Below are 25,937 nucleotides of genomic sequence, written 5' to 3'. Positions count from 1 at the left end.
CTCTCCGCTCTGGCTCTGATGAATTCTCTCACCCTCCCGCACTTCTGACTGTACCCAGTGCTCGTATAAATAAATAAATCTTAAAAAAATAAAAAGAATACATTTGTACTTTATGCTTCCTCTTTTGCTATGTAGCTTGTTAATTGTCCTGAAGGAATTGTCTTAATTCATGTTGCCTCATCATTTCTCTGAATAACTCATGAATGACCAAACTGAACTTTACTCTGCTTGCTATGCACCTGTCCCAATAGCATTTATTATGTGATTCCTTCTTGCGTCCTTTTGTCATTTCTGCTTTATGTTCTATTAAGATCTTATGACATTTTAAATGTGTTTTGGAATTTCTTTTCCACTTGTTTTATTTTCTAGTTTCAGTTCCACATCATGTATTTTTAATGATTTGATATTTTGTAGTACTGTTTTTCAATCTGGAATAATGAAAATTCCACTGTCATCCTTTCCCCTCCAGAATATTTCTTCTTAATTTTGTAACTATTTGGTATATATAAGCATCCAATTTTTACTTTTTTATAACTGTTTTTTACTAAGTTGCCTGACAATTTGTAATAAATGAAAATGTAAGTACATTTCTATGCAGAGGTCAATCCTTGTCATCCATTAGCCATATGAGTCATTATAAGAATGGATTTAGAATTAACTTTTGCTTAACATTGTTTCCTAGGCTATTGGGTACGCTTCAAAAATTTCAACTTTTGGAATATCTCTTTACTATTTAAGACTGGAAAAGGAGGCTCTAAGTAGAGGCTTATAGAATCAGACATAAAATATATACAGGGCTGTACCTAAGTTTTGACGTAAGTTACCTAATAAAATGAAATTCCCTAGGAGAGGAGATAATCAAGTAAGAAGATGGATTTGAAATACTCGCTGCTTTTCTCAGCCTCTACAGGCAACTTCTCAGTTCTTTCAGTACAGAGAAACCAAATACAACAGAGGCAGTTCTTGGTTTTTCTCTAAAAAGTGATATCCACTATGGGAGACTTTAGCTTAGCGGTCTGAAAACCAGAGCTCTGGGCAAAGAAGTGCTGGTTTAATCTTCAGGCAGTTCCCATTTGGAAGTTTCTAGCAAACAACAGCAACAGCCAGCTCCTTTTCTGTGCTGGGACAGTTTCCTTCTCTGTTGTTATGACAACGAGGGGGGGGGAGCTATATTCAGGTATTTCTGGATTCTAAATCCAGAAAAAGGTTTAGGCTGGGTTTGTTCAAAGAGCAAAAGAGAGTTGTCTGTTTCTTTGTACACAGAGGAGAAAAATAATCCTTATAATTCAAGAGAAAAAATGGGTGGGGCTGTCCTTTTCCATTCCTTCACATAAATTATAAGTCTTGATTCCAGCCACCACACCTTTTAAGAAAAGGTCTGGGGCTGTTGTTTCAAGTGAAATTCTGTACCATAGTGACACCCTACCCTGGCTGACAGCGGCAAGAGGACAAAAGGAAGGAAGTTTCCCTTTTAAATCCCCAGGAATTTTTTGGATGAGATAATATTACAGAGTGAAATGTTTCTCCTCCTGTTAGTTTAGTGTTTGGCTCCTGTGTAACAGTAACCCACTTAGAAGCAGGCGGCCCTTTTGAAGTTATTTTAAACTTCCAGCAGAGTGGAGAGATATTGTAACCTTGGATAAGAGAGCACCACCAGCCTGGGTTTCAGTTTTGCCCTTTCAGACATGTGGAAAGTGCACCAGTATATCTCAAGGATTTTGTACTGAAAGCTTCTTAAAGAGCTGGTCTTGCTTTCCAAGCTTGGCTTGATACACTGCCCTACTCAAGGGACCATAGTTCTCTTTCTCCAGATATTTAACCTTGTCTGACTAGTGTTTTGGCTTTGAAGTTCCCATAGATTCTTTGTCCATTAACAAAACAGTGAAACCATGATAGTCAGCCTCAGCAGGCTCTGAGAAATGTGAAGAAGGTCCATCTTCATATTTCCACATAAAAGCAGATGCTCACTATCTGGCATGGATGTTGTTCGGGTATATGCACTGCTCGTTGTGAGTCATTTGGCCCTGGCAGCTACACATTTGGAAGCGCAAGTGTGATGGGTTCAGTGCTCCTTCTAGAGGTCATAGGATCTGTCTTCATGTGGGAAAAAGTTGGGATTTCTCAGAACGATTATCTCAGTCACTGTGTCTACCATCTCTGTAACACCCGAATCCGCATCACACTGGTGCCACCTGGGAGTTATTTTTGGTCTTGGGGATGGTGAATGCTGCTGCTTCTTTCTGCACCATCTCCCTGAGTCATCCTATGCTGTGTCTCCAGCCCAGGTCCTCGATGGCTCCCAGAGCAGCCATTCCAGACAGTCTCCCTCTGAGGGTCCACTGCACTGTGTAGGGAGACTGTGGATTTCTCTTTGGCCTGTCAGACAACTTAACCAAAGGACCCATAGAATCTACTGGAATGCCTAGAGGGAGGGACTTCTTCTGTCCAGCAGTGCATATCATTTTTAATTAAAATACTGCTTGTCTATGTTTATAAGAAGGCGAAGAGCATTCCACTTCCCACTCTTTGCTATCCCTGATTGCTATTCCTAGAGGCAACTATTTTCAATTATTTAGTGGTTTCTTCTGCTCTTCAACTATGAATATTTCTAAATAACATGCTTATACTTCTGCTTCATATTTTTTGTCCTTTTTTTTTTTTTTTTTTTACTTTCTACCAAGGAAAAAAGAGAAAGATTTTGTTCTCTAACTGCCCTTTTACCAGCCTTCCCCTCTCCATCTTTACATATTTCCAATATAGTTACATCACAATTATTATTTAGATCAGGATTTACATTATTATGACTGTCCTCTCAGCCAGGCCATGCAGACCATACCGTGATTATGGTTTACATCTCTGATGTTAACTTTTTGGGTTTTTTTTCAGGAGTTAATAATTGTAAACTCTTCCCCCTCACCCCTCCTTTAGTTTGCAATGTAACTATTACAGTTAGTTTCCTTGTTCAGATTATACAGTTCTTCTCAGTACCATCAAACTATTAGATAATGACCCTGGTTGTTGATCTTTTACCTAGCTCTCCTGCAAACCCTCAACCTTCTGGTCCCATCTGGACTGGTTACCCAGCAGGCTGCTTGGATAGCTATCATCCTGGGATTCCCCATCACCATCATTCCGGGAATTCCCTCCATTTCTTTTTTCTATTGGATTCCTTGTGCTCTGAATTCCATGCTTGCTTTATCCTCAGTTTATTTCTTGTTTTGTTGGCATTGAGAGCAACTTCTGAGATCTGACATGGGCAGGAAAATTTGAGGTTATTGCTTTTGTGGGGAGGACATTCTCTGTTCTTCTCTTTCCACTGCCCATATAAAGTGCTGTCACAAGTCTCTGCGTGTAGAAAGTATTAGCTGCCTCTGCGTGCCTGGCTGCTTTAGTTCAACTAAGTAGAACACAACTAAGAAGAAACAGCCTTTGCTCCTATGGCATTGCCAGTAAATCTTTTTTTGTCCTCGGAATGTCTTTGGTGACTGGGTAATCAATGACTGTTAAGAGCCAGTTCTTCTTAAAGTTCATGTAGCAATTTGACTAAATGCTGACCTGCTTGCCCTGGTCCTTCACTTGGCAAGCAGAGACATAAGCAAAGTGTGAGACATAACAGCAAGCCTGCTCCTGGGCTGAAAGTTGTTCACCCAGCAGTAATTTACTGAGTACTTATTGGCCACAGGGCTCTGGGTGGGGTGAGAGAGGACTTCTGAGTAAGATTGTCCTTCTGAAGCAGGTGCCCATCTTAGAGGGATGCTGCAGGAACTGTGGTGAGCACCATACAAGGCATTAGGGAACATAGAAGTAGAAGCAACTGATTGTATTGGTGCATTCAAGAAAGTTCCATGATGACATTGAAGATGGTCAGAATATTCTAGTCAAAGGCATAAAGCACACTCAAACATGACAAGTCTAGAGAAAGTGAAAGAAAGGGCTTTCCCGTTGTTTTGGTGTCTACTGTGTTACTATGGTTTTATGTCTCATTTAATCCTTATACCAGCACCCTTTGGGGGCAGGTGCTGTTGCCCCCATTTTATAGATAAGAAAATTGAAGTTTATAGAAGTCAAACCATCTGCCCAAGGAGATGAAGAGGTAGAGATGAGGTTTAAACAGAAGACTGAATAATTGCAGAACTCTCATCCTCTCAGGCCAAAATACCTTTTGGGAAAAAATTTCAAGTAATGTCCAAGCTCATAATAAAGGGTGAATGGAACATTCTTTGATTGACTTAAGCCGAGGATGTTGAGCATCCTGAAGTTACTGGCCTGCTAGCACAAGACTCGGGTTATAACATATATATTACCCAGTAAGTCCTTTTGCTTTAATTGCAGCTTTTCATTTATTTGCATTGCTCTTCTGTGGATCTATCCCAGGAGTTTTGCTTTTTGTCTCATTTTAGGTCATCCTTCCCTTTCTGTGCCTGGTTGCTGTAGTTTGCCAGTACAACTAAGAAGCAGCCTTCTTTGTTTCAATATTCTCTGTCCAGTGGAGTCTTTGGTCCAGTGGAGTCCCATTCTGGATTTCTGAGTGTGTTTGATTTTTTTTCTTTACCATTTAGTAGTTCTTTCTGACATCCCAGAGTTGTTAATATAATAGTATTTTTAACCTACTTAAAAACATAAAGGTAAAATCTTCAGTTTTAAACATTTGAACATTCAAACATTTTAAGAAAAATAAGCTCAGAAATGCTTATTTTTAAATGCTATGGTGCGATGTAATTTTTAAATGCTATGGTGCCACATTAAGTTCACCATTAACTTAAACAATGTTCATTGACGTCTCCTAAGATTAATTTTGGATGAATAAGCATTAGGAAGTGCATATCTTCTCATATATAGTCGCTACCTGTGTGTCCTTGACTGATGGAAATATGTATGAATTAGCAAGCCTAGTTTTTATGTGACATATATCTGGAATGATAGTATGTAAGTGGTGGATAGCTAGATTTTCAGGAGAATGCATGTATTTAGTATGTAGGAAGTCCTCATTCTCTATAGATGATTGTTACTCAGAAAAGGATTTTGCAATCCTTTAAAATTGGTGGCTAATATTTCTTAGTAAATATGGAAAGATTCAGTTAAAGCTATATATTGAAAAGGAAACTTAATAGTTTTTTTTAAAAACAAGGTAAATTACAATTACAATTTTATACTGATTTCTGAAATAAACAAAGAGACGATCCCATGTGGACAGTGTTGGAATCTTTTCAGCAAAATTGTGTGAGAATATAGACATTGTATCCTTTTATATTTGACTTCAGCAGCAGGATCATTGAAGTCATTTTTCCAAAAATATTAAGAGGACTCTCACTTTTCCCAAAGTTCTGTCTTAATCTTTTGATCACTCTCTGTGAAAACTCCCATGTGGATTTCTTCTTAAATCTTTAACTAGATTATGTGCCATTGGCCTTGAGCAGAATCCTCTTGAGTAATGTGATTTTTTTTCATGGACTTCATTATAGTCTGCATCAGTTCCTGATTTGCTATTCTGATTCTCAGCTTATAAATGGTATAGTTACTATACTATCTGCTATTCCAACAGTTAGCAAGAGGTTGTTTCAAAGGATCAGTAAGACAAAATATATAGTAGGTGTTCAGTTAATTATAAAACGCTTTCCCTAAATTTGACATTATTTTGCATTGTATGCCTTTGCCTAGATCAGTTTACAAATGAACATTTTCATGCCTTGGCTACTTGTGCTTCCCTAGAAAATACTCTGCTGAGCTTATTATCATTTGGAGCCTTTGGGACAAGAGAATCCCTGGATAAAAATGGTTGTAGAGCTAGGGTGGCAGGCATTTCTGAAAGCTGATATGATCAGGGGTGAGCTGACAGAGACCTGAATCATATAATATTTGACAAATTGGTTAAAGAAGTCAGTTACACTTGAGGCATAGCTGAGACTGTACTCATTGGAGTAGTAAATTGCCACAAGGGATTCAGAAGGGAAGGAACTGGAGAGTAGAGCTGAGAAAGGTGGTGGATACAGTGAGGTAGGTTATTAATTCTCTGAGATGTGATTTTGATGGCCTCTTTGACTGTCACAGGAAAATAAACAGGACAACCAAATGCACCCACTGGCACTTTTTAATAATTCCTTTTGTCTTTTTTTTTTTTTTTTAAGTCTTTGATACCTGTTGAGAATTCAACACTCTTAACAGGGCTGACATTTTGACATTAGTGAAAGATTTGATAGGGAAGTCTTGGAGGAGGAGGAGGAGAGAGGATGTGACTACTAAGAGGAAGCGTGTGCCCAGTGTAAAGTGTAGACCCAAGACAATCAATGACTGTGTTTAAGATTTAAGTAGTTCAGATTTCTGAATGCTTAGGTGCACACTTCAGCATGCCATAGTCAGCTCCTCCACAGCACAGGTCTCGGTTTCAGTTTCTGCTACTCTTGGTTCCTAGTCCTGATGCTCCTCTACCTTCTCTCCTCTCCACGTGCCCCCAGCCCTCCTAGGCGTCCCCCTCTCTCTAGTTGCCTTCAGCTGTCTCTCCATCTCTTCGTGTCTTCTACCATAGCCTTGACTCTGTCTCGTTCAGCATTTGAGGACATGTGGCTTTGCCTTGAATTTTATTTACTGTAGATTTCTTTCATCTATGTATAGGTATTTTTCCTAATAATTTCACAGTGTGGCCCATGAAATAGTGTGATCAAACACAAAATAGGCTTGTAGTCAAAGGATTGGAAATGCTGGTTTCAGAAAAGGTTAAAATCCCTTTTTCAATCCGGAGGCCTCATAGAACTTTAATTTGCCATGTGAATCCTGATTCTTATGAAGTGTTTCTCAGTGATAGTTACTTGTGCAAGAATCTGTTTTTCATCTTGCAGGACAGTTTCCAACGGGGCTGCTGTAATTGACTTTGACTCTAGAAGGGTGGAAACCACATCATCTTCCACTTGTAGATTACCCGTGTTAGCTGAGGGCAGTCATTTCTGAGTAAATTCGTGGGACATTTAAAAAAAAAATAAAACCTCTATTATGCTGTCATGCTAACATTGATATAAAATTCATCCCTTGTAAGCCTCACTAAGGTCTGCAATTCAGAAACATTTAGTACATTCACACTGTTGTATATCACTCACCATCATCTGATTCCAGCACATTTTCATCACCCCAAAAGGAACCTCCCCATCATTCCCCAGTTCCCTCTCTCCCCATTCCCTGTATCCACTTATCTGCTTCCTGTTTCTGTGTTTATTCTGGATATTTCATATCAGTGGAATCATATAACATGTGGCCTTTTGTGTCTGAATTCTTTATTTAGTGAAGTTTTGGTGCAGATACAGGGTATTAGACTTGAACACTACCTGTGCTCCCCCAATTAGTAAATAACAAAAGCCCTCTCCATTATAAACCTCTAAGTCAGGAGACCAGGTTAAAAATATGATGGAATACATGGAAAGGATCAGTAGTGTGACAGACATGACTTGACCTGGGATTTCAGGAAGTTGACCTGAGGCAGGCTATTTGCCCTTTTGTAGAGCTCAGAGGTAACTGCGCTGTTTGCATGGTTGCTTATTACCCTCACTCATCCTCTGTCCAGTGGGAGGTCTGCATTTTAAGCTGCTATTCATTTAATTAACATCCTAAATTGGGCTTAGTTCTTACAGGGCAGCTGGAGGGAAAATTGTGCTGTCTACTGCATTGTAGATCCCTTATTGATCCCCTGGACACATTCTTCAAGTACTCTTGAAAGACAGAATTCCCAGGGGATTGGTTATCCCTCACCCACTATAAAGGCAGCCAGTCGCCACCCCTTATAGCACCCTGTGTTCACCTGTCTTGCTGCCTCTCGCAACCCCTTTCCTTGTTGCCCCATTGACTTGTTAAGAATTTCTTCTCTCTGGGTTTCATTGGGCCTCTGAAGTCCAGGCATACTGCTGCCAGAAGGTGTTGAACTCGTCTGCCTAAAATAATTATTCTGTGTGCTACTCTTCTGCCAAAAGACTACCACCATTGTCTCGATATTCAAACTCCACCCTCATTTTTGTGCCCATCTCTTCCTTCCCTGTCTAAACTGCAATCCTTCATACGGATCAGATGGCCTCCTTCTCTCCCCCATAAGCCATTAGCTCTTCCTCCAGGTACTTGGAATGGCTGCTGCCCCCTCCTTTTTTTCCCCTGATATGTTTAACCCTTCCTCCCAAGCTCTGCTTCAAGGCTTAGCAGTTGCACAAAGCCTCCCGAAACATTCTAGCAATCCTTGCCAGCACTAAATTCATTGCTGTCAGATACCATAGAATTTAGACCTGGCAACATTTTTCCCTAAGGACTTTATCATTTAATCTTTTCTTCCCAATCAGATGACCAGCTCTTGGAGGAAGGGAGAATAAAATCAAGGAAGTGGAGTGGGAAGGCACTGGACTGTGAATTCCAGGGCCAGGTCACGTCTGGTATAGCTATTTGCTGACTGTTGTCATGGAAAAGCTACTTATCTTGAAATCTCATCTGTAAAATGAGTAGGGGATAAGGTGGCTGTGTTCCTATTTGCTGCTGTAACAAGTTATTACAAACGTAGCAGATTAAAGAAATACAAATTTATTCTCTCACAGTTCTGGATATCAGAATTCCAAAATGTGTCAGTGGGGCTGCATTCCTTGTGGAGTCATTAAGTAGAATCCTTGTCTTGTTACCAGCTACTAGAAGCCTGCCTGCATTCCTTGGCTCATTGCTCCCTCCTCCATCTTCAAATTAATCACTCCGATCTCTGCTTCCATCATCACATCTCCTCTCTGCTTCCAGATGCCCTTTTTTCTTTACAAAGACCTTTGTGATTACATTGGGCACATTCAGCTAATCCAGGATAATCTCTGTTCCTTAGAATTGACAGTACCTGCACAGTCTCATGCTACATAATGTAATATTCACAGGTTCTGGGTAAAGGACATAGATATTTTTGGGAATCATTATTTTGTGGACTCATAGGTCTCTTGTATCGCTAACAACTCATGAATTTTCCACTTATTTAAAGAGCTTAGCACTGTGGTAGGCTCATTAACTTCTTTATATCATGTTTATCCACAAGGAGTTCATCTTCTCATTGTTATTAGGAATTCTGGGGCCTGATACAACTCAAAGAGAACTGTAAGCAAAACCTAGGCTTGTGCTGTTGTCAAGCTTCCACTACGATACTGTCACCAGCAAAAAATTGACAGTGCTTCTCTTTGATTTTGTGCTTTACAAATTTGGTGGTGGTGGAGGGGGCAACCTCAAAGAATTTTGTCTGTTTCTCAGTAACCTTTCCCAGAGATGGCCTTTAAAAAGCCTATTAATTATACTGGTGATTCTGACATATATCTAATGGTCTCATTAAATTCCTGAATATGTTTCCAAGTACTCTTGCATAATCTGAAGTTGAAGTGTCCTTAAGGTCTAGAAACCAAGTAGTCTTGGATACTAAACTAGCTAGTTTCATCTATAATTGCTACTTAATGTTATAATATTTCACAGCAATTTAGATTGGCATTTATATGAGGCTTATGCTATTTTTCTTTCCTCCAGCCCATCAGGGTATACACCTGGGGTGACTGCTGAATACAAAGCAGTGAGAAGGCATCCATAAAATTAACCTCCCACCCTGTTTAATTTTATATTTTGAGTTTACTTTTGACTGTCAAGTCTGACAAATGCAAAGGTGAGTCAAGCAGATCTGCAAACTGTATGTTGAAGTTTTCTTTCCATTTTGTTTCCTAGATGCACCCACTGGGCCTGTGTAATAACAATGACGAAGAGGACTTGTATGAATATGGCTGGGTAGGAGTGGTGAAGCTGGAACAGCCAGAATTGGACCCGAAGCCATGCCTTACTGTCCTGGGCAAGGTAAATGCCAGGCCCTACGAATCACTCTGATTCTGATTGATGTTCTTCACCTTCCCATTTCCTCAAGTAATGGCTACGGAGAAGAGCCATGCTGGTATAGCACTCATTCCAAGCTGGAGACGTTGAGTGAGGACTAAAGATAATGTCCTGTAGCAGCCACATAAACGCTTATAAGCTCGTACTCTAGTAGAATCCACTTCTTATCCACTGTGTGGCTGTGGGCAAGTTATTTCCCCTCAGGGAGCCTCAATTTCTTTTCTGTGAAATTCACAATACTTTATGTTACACCTTGGGACCAGATGTTTCAAAATTCTGAGATTTGGGGGGTTTAGAAAGGTATTAAGGTATACATATTTTCTAGATCTGAGACAGTACTCAATAATCAAATACTTTAATGTTTGTGTAACAAATTACATGGATAGTTACCTTAAGTGGGATCATGCTAAAATCTAAATAGCCTAGTGTTAGTTAAGGGCAGCTTTACCTCCATGAGTTCAATTCCGCTGAGTTTTGTTGCCAAATAAGTTATGGAAAAATTTAAGGTTTCTGAGCTTTTTTTGTTTCAGAATGGCAGATAGCAATTGCAATCCTTTATTAGAAATTACTTCATAGGATTGTTAGAAGGTGAGATAAGATGCAAACTTTCAGAAAGTATCTGCCACTGAAGGTTGCCATCCATTTTTAAGTACTAAAAAAGACTTTTCAGTCAAGAGAGTCAGCATTACTTCTGACTGCAGTATAAAATAGAAATACATTTTTTTCTTGCATGGAAAGCCACCCATCAATGACCTTAAAACATGAGGTCACCTCATATAAAACAGGTTGTCACCCGTTTTAAATGGTATCATTTCGTTAAAGGGTAAGTTTTGGAGAAGGTTATTAGAATTTGGTATCTTCTAAAAATAGTATAATTGCCTAAATAGTTTTTCATATCAGAGGCTGCTGTTTTAGGTATTATGAGGACACCGCTGTGGGGGGTTCCTGACGTGAGGATTTCTTTGGAGAGTCAGGCCAGAGAAGAGGAGGTTTTGGGATGTCCTTGCTGGTGACTCTTGAAAGAGTTAGCCCAGGAGACCCTCAGGGGTCTAAATCTGTAATTTTTGCATCCTGCTTGTCTTCTTAGTAGCTTCCATGCTCTAGTTAAGTTCTCCTTCACTGGGATGGGGGGGAATCCCTGAAGGAATTATTACCTGTTTGGTTTGCAGTTCACAGAGCTGAATCTAGGTGTTTTAGGTGGCCTAGGTCCTGATATTTCATCATTTAAATAGTTGGGCAGAGCTGCTTAATGATGCTAGGAGAGCAGATCCTCCCTTGAGAGTATTTTAGTGTTTTCCTAGGAAAAATGCCAGCTACATCCAAAGGTTAAGAACAGTGCTTTCCTTGTAGGCATTATGCTCCTAATATAATATTTTCTCCTATACTTAAGCTACTGCTATGCAGGGCTCAGCAGCTTTTCTTAATTTACTTTTTCCCAATCAGTAGGGTTCTACCTTTGCATCTGTCTGTAAATGGGTTGAAACAGGGCTCCCAGGGATACCCCATTGTTCTGCCATGGCTTAGTGGTGTGGAAGCCCCTGAGAGAGCCCAATTGTTTACTCCTACACCTTGAACAGCCATGTAGTGGTTTTACTTAGAGAGTTGTATATGGTTTGGCCTGCTGGCTTGTGCAGCCAGGGAGAATAAAAACCCTAGACAGATATGGAATCATTAAATACTTACTGGGTTTATTCATTCACCAAATATTTATTGAATGTAGGGGCCCAGAAGCTAAGTGTGCGGTTCTACCTACTCTCCTGCATGTATACCTACTACCTTCCCTAACCCACACCGCCCCATGTTTCTGTTTGAAAGGGTTGTGTGGTGGCCAGGCCGTATTTACATATGGCAAGTTACTGAAATATGGCTTAGCTCATAAATAAAATCACTAGCAAACATGCTTGTGTCAGACAAAGCAAGATAGTTTCACAGGTTGTTTAAAACTTGGGTTGGTGCAGGAGTTGGGATGACTCAGGCTATCTTTCTACCTTCCTTCCTCTTTTTCTGTCTCCCTCTTTTTTCTATCTCATCTTCTTCCTGAAGTGTAGTTGTTCTCAGTTTCATATTACTGTGTTTTCTGGATTCTTTTTTCCCCCTCAACCCTCAAGGGCAGTGGCAGGAAACTAGGGTAAAGAAAAACAAAAAGATCTCAAGGTCAGTCTGATCTCCTACAGATAGCATGATTTTCCATCATTTCTTTACTCCTGGTGGCTATGGCAAGAAGGGGGGCGGGCAGTGGAGAAACTACAGCAAAAGGAAGAAACTACAGCAAAGTCAGTATGGGGGTGGGGGGAGGGACTCTGTATAGATGTTGAGACTTGTTGGAAACCATAGAAGGGAGGACTTTTCTGTCAGGCGTTTGGCAATGCCTGTAGGAGAAGGAGGGCCAGACACAGAACCCCCTCCCCCTTCACCTCCCCCATCACCCACCCACCCACAGAAAATGCCATGGGGCAAAACGTTGGAATAAGAGAGGAATGTCCTAAATTTAAAAAAAAAAAAGCCTCTACAGGAGTTCAAATAAAGTTTCATTTTAAAAGCACAAGATATAAACTCATCACCTTGGTTTATTACTGAGTGCTTTTGAACTTCTTAGGAACCTTATAAACTCATGAGAGAAAAATGATTTACGGCCCCTCCTTATAATTTGAAGATAGAAGGCAATGCAGACAGCAACATCAGCTAAGGAGTGAGCTCCCCACAGGGATACGGCAGGCCAGGCTCTGCCTCACTCCAGCCGTAGGGAAATTTCTTCAGCTTTCTGGGCCTCTCGTTTTCACTTCACGTGAAGAGGCTGTTCATGGCTCCTTGCTCTTGTAATATTTTGAGCTTCTGTATCATACTTAAGATCTCTCCTTGATTGTCTTGTTTGGAGAGATTCTGGTTGCAGCATTGAAAGACAGACTTTATATGTGACTGTTTAAGTCCTAGGGAGTTAAAACAAAATAAAATTGACATTTCTGAACAGCTTGCTATTGAAAGGAAGATCCTTAAACTAGACCAAAGTGAGTCTATCTGTATTTATGCCTCAGGCTTTTTTTTTTTTTAATTAATTAATTAATTAATGTATACAAGCACTGGGTACAGTCAGAAGCGCGGGAGGGTGAGAGAATTCACCAGAGCCAGAGTGGGGAGCAGAGCAGGCAGAAGAACCGAAGTCCACTGCTGAGGGGAGCAGCGGGCGGCAGGAGAGGTCTGCGCGCCATGCGGGACCCTCCTCCCGTGGCCGGGGAGCAGCCGGGGTTTGAACCTGAGCTGCAGAGGCTGCGGGCAGCTTCGCAACCCAGCGCTCAACCGCTGCGCCACCGGGGAGGCCCAATGCTTCAGGCATTTTAACCCTTCGATTCAAGCTGTGTCTCTTAAGCATCTTAGGAATCTGGTAAGAATTTCAAATCTTTGGTTCCTATGACCTGTCAATCTCATGGAGAATCTCATGGAAAGGAACACACAAGAAATTCTAGTGTTTCTAACAAAGCCACCTGGCCCAGATTCTTTGAGTAGAATAAACCTCTCCATCTCCCATTTCCCATGTTGGAATGGGGTCTTAAGAAAGGTTTTTAAAAACAGGATGGTCAACTGATATGGACTTAACTCTTTCTGGCATGTAAGAGGACAGTTTGAGAAAGTTAATAAAAAGAAAAAGATAGGGAATTGCAGGTCAGACAGACCCAGACTTAGCTGAGTCACCACAGAAAGGTAATTTTTCAGTTCTTGGGGCCTCACTTTCCTTGTTTGCGCTTCATGCTGCTTTTGTCATTGTAGCGGGAGATCTGCGAGATGTTTGTGAAACACTTAGCACAGAACCTGCTCGTGGTAAATGCCCGATGAGAGTGTAAGAACAGCCATTATATGTTGGGTGCTCACCAGGTTCTACGCATTTTATATGCAGTATCTCCTTTCATCATCAGGCTAATTCTAAGATTGTGTCTAGATTCCCATTTTACAATAAGGAAATCTAGTCCCAGAGACACAGAGAGTATAACTTAACATCTAATGGCTCCCAAGTAGCTGACCTAAGATGTGAGATACAACTGTTCTACTAGCCCATCAATGTTAGTTTCTTTCCTTTGCCTCCTTTTGTGTTTGCTGACATTTCTAGATAAAAATCAGGTGCTTACGGGCCTCCCCGGTGGCGCAGCGGTTGAGCGCTGGGTTGCGAAGCTGCCCGCAGCCTCTGCAGCGCCGGTTCGATTCCCGGCTGCTCCCTGGCCACCATAGGAGGGTCCCACATGGCGCGCAGACCTCTCCTGCCGCCCGCTGCTCCCCTCAGCAGTGTACTTCGGTCCTTCTGCCTGCTCTGCTCCCCGCTCTGGCTCTGGTGAATTCTCTCACCCTCCCGCGCTTCTGACTGTACCCAGTGCATGTATAAACGAAACAAATGAACAAACAAACAAATAAATAAAAACATGCCTCTATAAAAGAAAAAAAAAAAATCAGGTGCTTTCAATAGACACTGTGGTTAGGACTGCTGGTTCCATTTCATGGAAACTCTGCATAGAATATGATGAAAAGAGGAATTTGCTTTGAGGATCCATCAAGGAATCCATGCTGAGGGTGCTAAGCAACTAACTCCAGGGCTTACTGCCAGCTGTTCCTCTCCAAGTCTTCTCTTGTGTTCATCTTTTTAATGCTCCCCTGTACTTGGTTGAAGACACACACACCCAACATCCCTGGGCCTGATACTCTTGTGGTTTTGAGCCTAATGGGGTCAGGAAAGGGAATCCATGTTGGATTATGTGCCTGCCTTTAGACTTACCAGCTGTGATCTGGGCCTGGGGACATACTAGAACTTCCTGCCCAGTTTTATATGGGGAGTGGGAGCAAGATATTCCTTCTAGAAGAAAGCTTGGGGATGGGGTTTAATGCTAGACTGCCATCCTCCAAGCAGCTCTCTATAATCACCAAAACATGTTTTTTGTTTGTTTGTTTGTTTGTTTGTTTTTTAATAGAGGCATGTTTTTATTTATTTATTTATTATGTTTGTTTGTTTGTTTTGTTTATACATGCACTGGGTACAGTCAGAAGCGCGGGAGGGTGAGAGAATTCACCAGAGCCAGAGTGGGGAGCAGAGCAGGCAGAAGGACTGAAGTACACTGCTGAGGGGAGCAGCGGGTGGCAGGAGAGGTCTGCGCACCATGTGGGATCCTCCTCCGGTGGCCGGGGAGCAGCCGGGGATCGAACTGGCGCCGCAGAGGCCGCGGGCAGCCTCGTAACCCAGCGCTCAACCGCTGCGCCACCGGGGAGGCCCTGTTTGTTGTTTTTTAAGAAGAGTTATCCATCCATGCATACAAGAACTGGGGCGTGGGCCAGAGACGCAGGGGGTGAGAGGATTCACCAGAGACAGAATGGGGAACAGAACAGGCAGACTGACTGAAACACACTGCTGTGGGGAGCAGCAGGCGAGACAGGTGAGGTCTGCTGCACCATGTAGGTCTTTCTCTGGCCGACCGGGGATTGAACTCGTGCTGCAGAGGCTGCAGACTGCCTCACATTGTGGTGCCCAACCCCCTGTGCCACCAGGGAGGCCCCAAAACATGTTTTTGATCATAAGTCATAATGTCCTCATTTTATCATGAATTGTTCAAAGAAACTCCATTAAGAAGGGACTTCTCTGGTTCATGTGTACCATGGAGAGTCATGGCCTCTTTCTTACCCTGAACTGAGTGTCAATCCTTGGCACAAACAGCAGTTGTTATGAGTGAGAAGTGAGTTGGGTAGATTTTACAAAGGGTTATATGAGACAGAAGTGCAAGGAGAGTGTGAGATTGGGAGAGATGGGAGAATAATCTTCAGGACCAGGGCAGGAAGATAGGGAACAAGAGCACTGGAAGTTGTTGAGGGAGGAAGAGGCTTTCAAATTAAGGAGTTTGGTCTTCATCCCCTAAGTAGTTGGGGCCACTGAAAATTTCTGACAAAAGGACAGGTGTAATAGAAACCAGCTTTGGGAATGTTCATTTGGCAGAGATGTGTGGATTGGTTGGAGAGGGGAGGAGCAAGTTACTATTTGTTGCTGGTTGTTTCTGGGAAATGAATGAGCCCCAGACATCGGTTCTTTGGTGAGTCAATGGCATTGCCAAGGACACTTGGTGTTCGCCTTCAGATTTCCCCACTCTCTTCATCTGCCCTTTTTCTGTTTTCAATTTAGAATAATGTGAAATGTAGAAAAAGCATGGCCAACAGTGTGGCAGGGTGGCAAATTGCTCTAGTGGTTTTTAATCGCAGCTAAGATAAGCAGCAGGAAACCCAAGCTGGAGAGGTTGGCAGAGAGTAGAGCCTTTACATTCATTCCACCAATCCACGTCAGAAAGAGCAAATAAAGACTAAATCACTCTAGGCAGAAAATGGAGTCAGAGGAATTTTCTTTATTTTAGGATGGTTGGACGGAGAGGAGGTATGTTATGATTAAGACAGATTTAGACACCAAACTAACCTAAGTTTAAACCACAGTTCTAGCTCTTTAAACTGGTTGAGCTGGGGCAGTCACTTGCCACCTACATGTTTCAACTCCTTAAATGGAAGCAGCACCCAAAGGAGATAGTGTATGTCAAGCGTTGGTTGTTCCTGGCATAACTGAAAGCACTAAATAAAGTAGCAACTCTTATTGACCATGCACTTCCTTTTTCCTCCCTTTTTATCCTGCAATTTCTTTTAGAACTGGAAGCCTAAGTAGGCAGATCCATAGAGACAGAAAGGAGCATGATGGTTGCTAAGGCTGGGGGGAGGGGAGAATAACGAATTATTTAATGGGCATTGAGTTTCAGTTGAGGAAGATGAAAAGTTCTGGAGATGATGGTGGTAATGGTAGCACAACTGTGAAGCACTTAATGCCACTGAACTGCACCTTTAATAATCCAGGAGCAATGAGAACAGGAACCAAATCCTTTGCACATAAGGCTACCCTTATGAAAATTCCTTACTTGTCTTTCAAAGACCATCTTCCCCAAGTACAGAGTTTTGGTAGGGGAAAACAAACTTTTATTATTTATATTCCTTTTTCATGACATAGTGGAAAACTGGAAAAGGACACTAATTGCAATCAGAGATGTTTGATATATTTCTGTTCCAAATATTAAAACCAAAACCTGATATACAATATGGTGATAGGCAATAGTTGGTGCTTAAAGAAAAGGACTCAGGAATTGTCCAGAAAGGGGAAGGGGCTCTTGCCCCATGAAAATTAATGGGTCTTGGCTAATTGTGAACTGGGGCTTTTCTCTTCTGGAGTCATCTTTGGGTGCTCTGGTAAAAGTCAAAGCCAGTAAAATTGTGATGTGTGTGTTAGTACAGCACAAGAGATCTCAAAGTGTGGTCAGGGGACTCTTTAGGATCCTCAAGATCCTTCCCGGGGGAACCTACAAGATCAGAACTATTTTTATAATAACCCTAAAATGGTATTTGCCTTTCTCACTCTCATTCTTTCTCAGTTGTATGGTGGAGTTTTCCAGATGCTCGATTTATGTGGCAACTTCATTGCTCTGACAGCTAATGGAAGGAATGTCTGCTTGTATAGTCTGTATTTTGATAATTTCTCAGTTTTAATTCCTAATATGATAAATATCAATAGATAAAACTCAAAAATAGAGGATCTTTGGGGATTTGTAATAACTTTTGAGAATGTAAAAGGAGACCAGATTTGAGTTCTCTAACCTAGCATTGTTTCCCCAATGTATGATCATGTAGAGCTTAGCTGAGGAAGACCTTCTTAATATAAATTTCATGGAAATAAGTAGAAAATAGAGGACAAAGGGGGAAAAGGTAAATGTGTTGTCATGAAATGCAGAATTGGAGCCAAGAGTGTTGGTTCTGAAATGTTAGCAATTTGAATAAAAACAGTGGGCTGTTGTTTTCCATGTTTAATAACAAATAACCAAACAATGAATTTGAAGAACTTAGGTGAAAAGATATTTTTATCTTTGAGGCTTGCATTGAGATATAACCTTCAGTCTTACCTTATAGAACTGTGCTTATCTGTGCAGGAACCTTGGGTACTTGGGTAAAGCTGCACAATGCCTTATGAGCCGGATGGATGTGGAGGGCACTTCTCTTCAACGTGCCACTCTCTTTTAGACTTTTAGTTATAGATGTGCATGTCCTAGATACCCAGGTGTCCTGGTCCTTAGGCCAGCCCAACTCAGCACTCTGAGCATGAGATTCCTATTTTAAGACAAATCCTGAGGTCTGACTTGCTGTGGAAAAGAAGAAATGAGTGGCCTGTAGCAGGGTCTTAGAAGCAGCTCACAGGCACTGACCTCTCTAGGTACCTCCTCCAGTCAGTGAAGCAAGTGTGGCTCTATTTGCCACATAACCTACACCCAGGGCACTGGGACTACAGTTCATTGCATGGCATTCCTGACAGTGCCCTATGCTTGGGATACTTGGCTGTGTTAAACTTTTGTGGGACATGTTAGCAAATTCTTACCACAGTGGTTCTCAGCTGGAGACAATTTTGCCTCCCCTCCCTACCTCTTTGCCCCCAGCACAGGGGATATTTGGTAATGTCTGGAGACATTTTTGGTCTTCAGAATATCCAATAGTTGGGGGGGTGGGGGGGCATGATTGTTACTGGCATCCAAAGTGGATAGAGGCCAGGGATGTTATTTAACATCATACAATGTGCAATATAGCTCCCACAATGAAGAATTTCCTGGCCCCAAATGTTGTTAGTGTCAAGGCTGAGAAACCTCATCTAATTGTGACCTACTAGTTTTCTCTCTGTAAGAAAACCTTAAGTTCAATTTCTTCCTCCTTCATTCCCTTCTCTGCCCCACTGCCCTTCAATATAATAACAGGTTCATGGTAGCCTTTGTGGTATGTTCTGCTGAAGTGCAAGGCCAGTGTTAGAACACATTTGTATTTCCATGTGAGGGATGCAAAGAGCACAAATCTTGAAACCCTGTGACCTCACTGCACATTCTTCTACTCATTTAGTAGCTGAGTACCTGGGTCAGTAAACTTCTCTTTGCCTCTGTTTTTCCATATCCCTCTCTGTAAAGATAGTTGTAATGATAAAAAAAATGTATGTCAAGTTCTTAGAATATGTGAATATTTAACATTAGCAAATACCAGTGTCCTCCTCTATGTAAACCTTTTTGTACCAAGCATATGATAGCCCTTTTTTTAAGACGAGCCAAGGTGAGTTTCTTGTTGGTGAGGAAGTTGGGAAGACTCTTCAAATGTATTTTAAGGAGCATTTGGTTAACTAACTCTCATACTTGGTTAGAAAGGAAAGCAAAATAAGTCAGCTCAGGAGGAAAAGATTCTCACGGTATAAACAGCAAAACCCAGGGAATACCACTTTTCTTTGAAGGTCACATGTCTGATTTGAAAGTCATAAACTTTTAATTTGATGCTTTTCTTCTATACCCAAATCTTTCAAGAAAGCTCTTGGTTGAAAGGCTTTATTAAACACACTACTCCTCTCCTCACACCTTACTAGATCTAGAGACATTTTTAGCTATAAGGCTAACTAAAAACATCATTTGAAATCTACTGACAGGCTTCAGGGAGTTTTGAAGGTAGAGTGAGTGAATAGAAAATAACGTGGCTGCCTGCCACCTCCCCAGAGTAGGGCAGACCTGACTCTACTCCTTCCAACCATTGTCCCTTCCCGTTGGACCAGGTTCGATATAGAACAGGCTGTCCTAGAAAACTGCGAGTGGCCAGAGGAAAAGTCCATCAAATGATTCTATTTTTGAGGTCATTTTGAAGTATAAAGGAAGTTAGAACCTAAAATAATGAACCTAAAATAATGAAGTCATTATAGTATGCATAATATCAGTCCTGAGTCATATAACCTGAATCTCTTATATCTGGAGACAAGTCCCCAAATCCCATCTGTTCTCCATTCTCCAGTAGACAGACCTTGTGCGTGCCTGGCCATGTGTGTAAATTAACCCAAATAAGCAGTGGTGGGCTGCCTGTCGAAGGTATTTCTGACTGCATCCATGGGCATTTCAGATTTGATTTACTAGTAGGTTCTAGGAAAACCTGCACACAGGTTTGACCATTGGACATTTTAGAGCACTTGAGTTGCACCCATGCAGGAGAGTACCACTTGTGCCCCTGCCTGGGCATAGATTCCCACTGGGTACAGAAGCAGGAGGAAAGGGACATTGGTGAAATCCTGTCTGGTTACTAACCTTGATCACAAGACCGTCTCAGATGTTTCCCTCGTTCTGTCTTTTGTGTTTGTTTCCTCCCCCCCAAAAAGTGTATTTATTTGATAAAAGGTACAAAGGAGCGAAGGAGCGTTCTGCTTTGGTGATCGATCTTGTTTTCCAAATCAAACATTGGACTGTGTGTTTGTATGCTTTCTTGCTCTGTTTTGAGGTACTCTAAATAATTCCTTTGGGGTACTGAAGTACTTTAAAGTCTGCATCAAATTTGCTAATTATAAAAGTAATAAGAGTTTCAACATATTCTAATTGTTCTAAAAACACTGCTGGATAAAATGTAATTCTGGTCAGCCTGAACTACTTGGGCTGTTTCTTAGGATGTAAAGGCACTTGGCCTTCTCTATTACACATTAACCTGTTGCTACTAGATCTTCACAAATATATCAGGTTTGATACAAATGAACCTCAGAAATAGTGTAGTAGATGCAAAGTACTTTCAGTTATGTTGGCTTGATGTTCAAAAATCAAACTTAAGATTTTGGTTTTGAAAGCTTGCTTTTCTTAAAGTTTCAATAGATAAAACCTTAACATTCCTATAACCCCTAATTTTAATGGTATCCAAAAATTTATAGTATTAAATATTTTACTATTTTTATAACTAACAGAAATTTTATGGTTTTTTAAAAAGTGTATAAGCAGTGTAATAATTTTTACCACCATTCTTGTACTTCTGGTGCCAAGCACAGAGCCATCCTAATAAAACAGGCACTTAGTAAATATTTGTTGCATGAAACGATTAATTATGGAAAATGTGAAAATAGAAGGGGAAACTCCACCTTTAATAAGCTATTCCCTTAACACAAGTGCTGTCAGTTTTGGTTTATTTCCTTTCAGACTTCTTCAAGCCTGTTTTCCAGTGTAATTATTATGTATAAATGTATTCTGCCTTTTCAAATTTAATATCTGCCGGTCATTTCACTAATTTGATGTTTTTATAAACTAATTTTAATGTCTCCATAACAGAACAATAGAATTACTGTGATTTAGTTGGCCATTCCTCCAGGGTTCATTAATTAGGTTGCTTCTGTTTTATTTTTAACCCTTACAAATAAACCAAACTGAAACCTTACTTTAGGTAGGGTGGGCTTTTGGTTTGTTTGTTTTCTTTTTGAATTATTACCTTATGGTAATATTCCAGAAGGAGATCAGAGATCAAAGGATGTGAACTTCTTTTAATGATTCTTGATTTAAACAGTTTACAAATTGCATTACAGGAAAGTTCCCTTAATTTATCTGCTAACTAGTGATAGGATGGTTTATTTTTTTTAACATAAGCAATTATTAGCAAATTTTAAACTTATTTTCATTAACTAAATTTCCTCTCTTGTGAATTGTCTATTCTAATATCCCTTATTTATTTATGAATGGGTCAATAGATTTTTTTTAAGATATATTTATGCATACAAGAACTGGGGTACAGGACAGAGGTGCAGGGGGTGAGAGGATTCACCAGACACACAGTGGGGAGTAGAATAGGCAGACTGACTGAAATACACTGCTGAGGGGAGCAGCAGGCGAGACAGGAGAGGTCTGCCGCGCCATGTGGGTTGCTCCCTGGCCGGCATGGGATTGAACTTGCGCTGCAGAGGCTGCAGATAGCTTCGTAGTGCGGTGCTTAACTCCTTGCACTACCAGGGAGGCCCCTCCAATCTTTTCAAAGTGACTACACTATCTGCACTACCACCAGCAATGTATGATTTTTTCAACATCTTAGCTAATACTTGTTATCTCTCTTTTTATATTAGAGCTGTACTGTGGGTGTGAAGTGGTATCTCATTGTGGTTTTGATTTGCATTTTCCTCATGGCTGATGATGTGGAACAGCTTTTCAAAGTTTGTATATTATCTTTGGAGAAATATGTATTCAGATCCTTTCCCTTTTTTTAACTGTTGAATTGTAAGTGTTCATTTATCTATCCTAGACATAAGTCCCTTAGCAGATACATGATTTGCAAATATTTTCTCCCATTCTTTGGGTTTTCTTTTCACTTTCTTGATGGTACCTTTGAAGCCCAAAAGTTTTTAATTTTGATGAAGCCCATTAGATCAATTTTTTTTTTTTTTTGCACTTTTGGTTTCATATCCAAGAAACTCTTGGAAAGCTCATTTCACCAAGACTAACTAGCTGTCCTTACTGTACTATTTTATATGATGGGCTATTTAAAGCCCTTCCAGAATTTCGAATGAGGACTTTGTTCTCTCTTTCTCTCCAGAAACTTTTAAGTTAACATAAGGCCAGAAAGCATTGGTTTCTCTTTATCACTGGTCCCTGTCTTGACTTACCTTCCTAGATCTCTTGATTTCACCTGGGACATCTGAGCCAGGTGGACGTAGTCTCCACATGGGGCAGGAGGATGGTAGGTACCCAAGCATGTCAGTGTCCAGGATTCGCTCAGTTTCAGCTCAGTATCTGAATGGCAGGCTTAAAAATATGGAAATATGGCAGTTACTGCTCAACCTCCTCCTTATTTTAGCTGATGATAGTTCTAGAAGAAACTGGCCTGCCACTTTGTAGAATCCCAGCATGATTACATATGTTCCTGCATGTGTGACCAGCCTTGGAGACTCAATTTCTTAAAGACTTAAGATTATGTCAAGTTTAAGAGACAGTCTAGCAAAATATAGGTAAGAGAGATGTTGTTTTGAAATTCTATTAAAAGGATATAGGCAAGTGACAACTGTCAGTAAGGCACCCACCCTGTTGTGTTTTCAGTGACTTTGAAATGGTAACAGCTCAAAGGTCCCATTTTTGAATATTTAAGATCATAAAAATGTTTCCAAAACAACTTTTCTCTAAAAGATTTGCTAATAAGCACTAGACTGAAAATATCCCTAACTGATGGCAGGACGTTTGTTCCCAGAAGGGGTTGGGGGTCATTGACCAGGTTTCTGTTCTCTTAAAGACAGCACCAAGAAGCAATGCAGGGGCCTTCCACTGAGTTCTGCTCATAAACACAGTCTGTCTGCATTGTCTGACTTTAGGCCATTTAGCTTTTAGCAAGTATGTGCTTCAGAAAGCACCAGGCAGAAATGGGAGCTGATAAGACAGGGACTTGTGGCAAGTTGTGCAGTGGCTTCACACTTCACACTATACCTAAAACTGTTTTCCCAAGTTCTCTTTCATGAGGCTAGAAACACCGAAAAATGGGGGAGGGGATCATTTATATCATATGAAATTTGCTATATCTTCTGAAACCCTGCAAATACTGTGTTGTTTAAACCCATTTTCCTGTTATATACTGCCTTAAGTCCCTCTGTTGATATTATAATGCATTCAACTTTTTCTTTTCAGATTTTTATTTATTTTTTTATTATTTTTTAATTTTTTTTTATTTTTAAACAGTATTTGCTTCCCCCCAACCCCTCAGATTGAATCCCCATGGAATTTCCTATATCCTGATAGTAGTTTTTCTTAATGCAGTTAACTACCACACGGAATTTTTACTTGGCATAGACATACTCTTCCTTAAAGGTCAAAATAGAATCAGTTTGTTTTGCAAAAGAATTACCTGTAGAATTGCTTTCATCTGTTTACTCTGCCCAGTAACTTCTTCTTCCCCACCCCCACCCTGCCCCCCTTAAAAATACAAATCCAGTACACCCTCAACTCTTAAGCAGTGGTTATATCATGTAAAGCTGCATCTCTTACCAGGCCCCCACCCTCTTGATCCCTCTGTGTTATTGTCGTCTTTGCTTAGGTTGGGCTTTCTTCTGTGAATAAGAGAAAATAAGAAAATTGCCTGTTTTAGGCAATCCAGGTGTGTTTCAGAGATTTAGAGTTAAGAAGTCAAGTAAATATTTTGGCAGCCCAACAAAGGTAAGACAGGGAAAACGCACCTAATGGGCTTCTCGAATTACAGACCTGTCTAAACTCTGCCTTTCTCAAGAGACTCGGGTCAGGGCTGAAACCTGTCCTGCTGGGCTGTGAGAGTAAGGCCTGGCTGAGGAATGGGCTCGCTTCTCTTGGGTCCTGGCCCCATTCCCAAGGGGACACTGTTGGACTGTGATTCAGTCTGACCTGAGAGAAAAGATGCTCATCAGTAAGTGGGAGTTCTTTCCTCCTTAATAGATTCTATTAACATTGCTTCTTCTGCTCTTATGAAAAAAATCCCAGATAGCTTTGTTTCCCCTTCAAATTGGAACCCTAAAGAAGCAGGGTGCAGTATCTCTTAACTTTTTCGGCATAATTTCATTCATCTTGAAGGTTAGGAGGTGGACAGCACTGAAAGAGGACCCCAGAGCAACCTATCACAGGGTTGCCAGTCTTTTGGGCTCAGGTTCTGGACATTCAAGTGCACCAGTCTAGATGACTTCTCTGTTTTCTGATTTAAGAATAGAGATATCCCAGAAGGAAGGAGCACTGACCTGCTAGTGGCATGTGTGCATTCAGGCTGTGCTTTGTGTCTCTTCTAGCAGAAAGGCAGACATAAAAGCAGCCTCTCTTCCTTGCCTTCCCCCAGTGGCTTCCACTGGATCACCTTGGCAGGGCCTCTTCCAAGGAGAGCGAGCAGGCGGGTGGGGAGGAGGGAGGCGGGTGACTGCGGCTCCTTTGATCACCTCCCGCCCTGGTTCCAGGCCCCTCCGCCAGCAGGCCGGCCAAAGGCCCAGCTCAACTGATCTGATGAGGTGCTGAATAGGACCTGAGGGGCAATGACGGGAGTGAGAAGAAAGCCTGGGGAATGAAAAGGAAACCCCGTGAACCTGCTCGGCTTCATTGGCCGGATTTTCCTACCAGGGAGCCGCTCAGTTCCTGCCAGCCTGGGCTGCCTGCCCCTCACCCCGGCCCCTCCTGTCTCCGCTTTTCAGACTCTGTGTGTGTTTTGTGTTTGAATCACGGCCGGCAGCTCTCCCTGGTTCTCAGGCTGGGAACCCACTGCGCCTGTTTCCATGGTCACTGGGAAGCTCTTAGCGCCATGTGCTTCAAAGGGAACCTTTCCCCTCCCAGAGCTGGCCGCTGCCTGCCCCAGGCGGCCACACAATAAGCAGCTCCTCTCAGCCAGGCCTCTGACCCTCGCTTGCCAGGAGGAAAGCCTTGTCTTTGCGAGCAGGGCAGCAGCCTCCCAGAAATATACAGGAGCAGAGTGCGTGAATGTGGGCCCATTGTAGGCGTGAGTAGGCCCATTGTAGCCGCTCTGTAGCAACTATTTCAGGTGCTCTCATGTATATTTGCATGAGGGGTAGAAATTATAGGCTAGTGAGAGTGTTGGAGAGCCTTAGTAAACCTGAAGGAAAGAGCAAGGCTTGAGCCCCACATAAGAAAGAGGTGACCTTGTTTGGAGTCGGAAAGGAATAAGATTTGGATTGGGGCAGGTGTTGAGACTCAGAAGCCATGTGGGACTTTTTCAATTACACCTGAGTCTTTGGGACCAGCAGAGAATGGAACTGGGGCAGGGGGGACTGGCCTCCTGTCCCCAGAGCTGGGGTGGTGAGAGTGGTATCTGCTCACTCTTTCAGGCCCACAGATGCCAAAGCAATCACCGGCCAGGTTTAGAATTTGGTTTTGCTTGTTTGTTAAATAAAGCAGAATAATGAAGCCTCTCACATCAGTTTAACGATTTCAGAGGATTGCTACGTTTTAAAGCTGGAAGAACTTACAGTTTAGATGCCAAACCTGCCTTGCTTGCTCAGAACTCAAGGTGTTCTACCTTGGTCTTCCTGTACTCCAGAGAAAATGTATGGGAAATTGGGTGTTTCTCCAGTGTTAAGAGTCATTTGAAGTTTCTGTCGTTTAAATTAGGCTGTTTTGCCCTAATGTTCACTTTCCACATTATTTCTTATCAGTCTTTAGGCTGACTCTCCCATCCCTGCTATTGGGGTGTTGGTGGCTCCCTGCAGAAGACACCCCCAAATAATTCTGAAATGTGACTTTCTGTGTTTGTAGTTATGGGACTTACGCATAATT

General features: G+C 41.5%; 1 protein-coding gene across 1 annotated transcript in view; it reads left to right on the top strand.

Annotated features, from left to right (window-relative positions):
- Nucleotides 1-25,937, top strand: part of ZNRF3 (zinc and ring finger 3) — a gene marked incomplete at both ends in the record, with an annotated part of 145,359 nt that overhangs the window by 76,075 nt on the left and 43,347 nt on the right. Inside the window, one exon of the mRNA XM_084253218.1 lies at nt 9,700-9,825. Coding sequence (XP_084109344.1) covers nt 9,700-9,825 — 126 coding nt within the window. The remainder of the gene's footprint in view (nt 1-9,699; nt 9,826-25,937) is intronic.

Source organism: Talpa europaea (assembly GCF_964194135.1).
Source record: "Talpa europaea genome assembly, chromosome: 14".
NCBI lineage: Eukaryota > Metazoa > Chordata > Mammalia > Eulipotyphla > Talpidae > Talpa > Talpa europaea.
The sequence above is the reverse complement of the archived record's forward strand: the minus strand, read 5'-3'. Positions and strand labels throughout refer to the sequence as shown.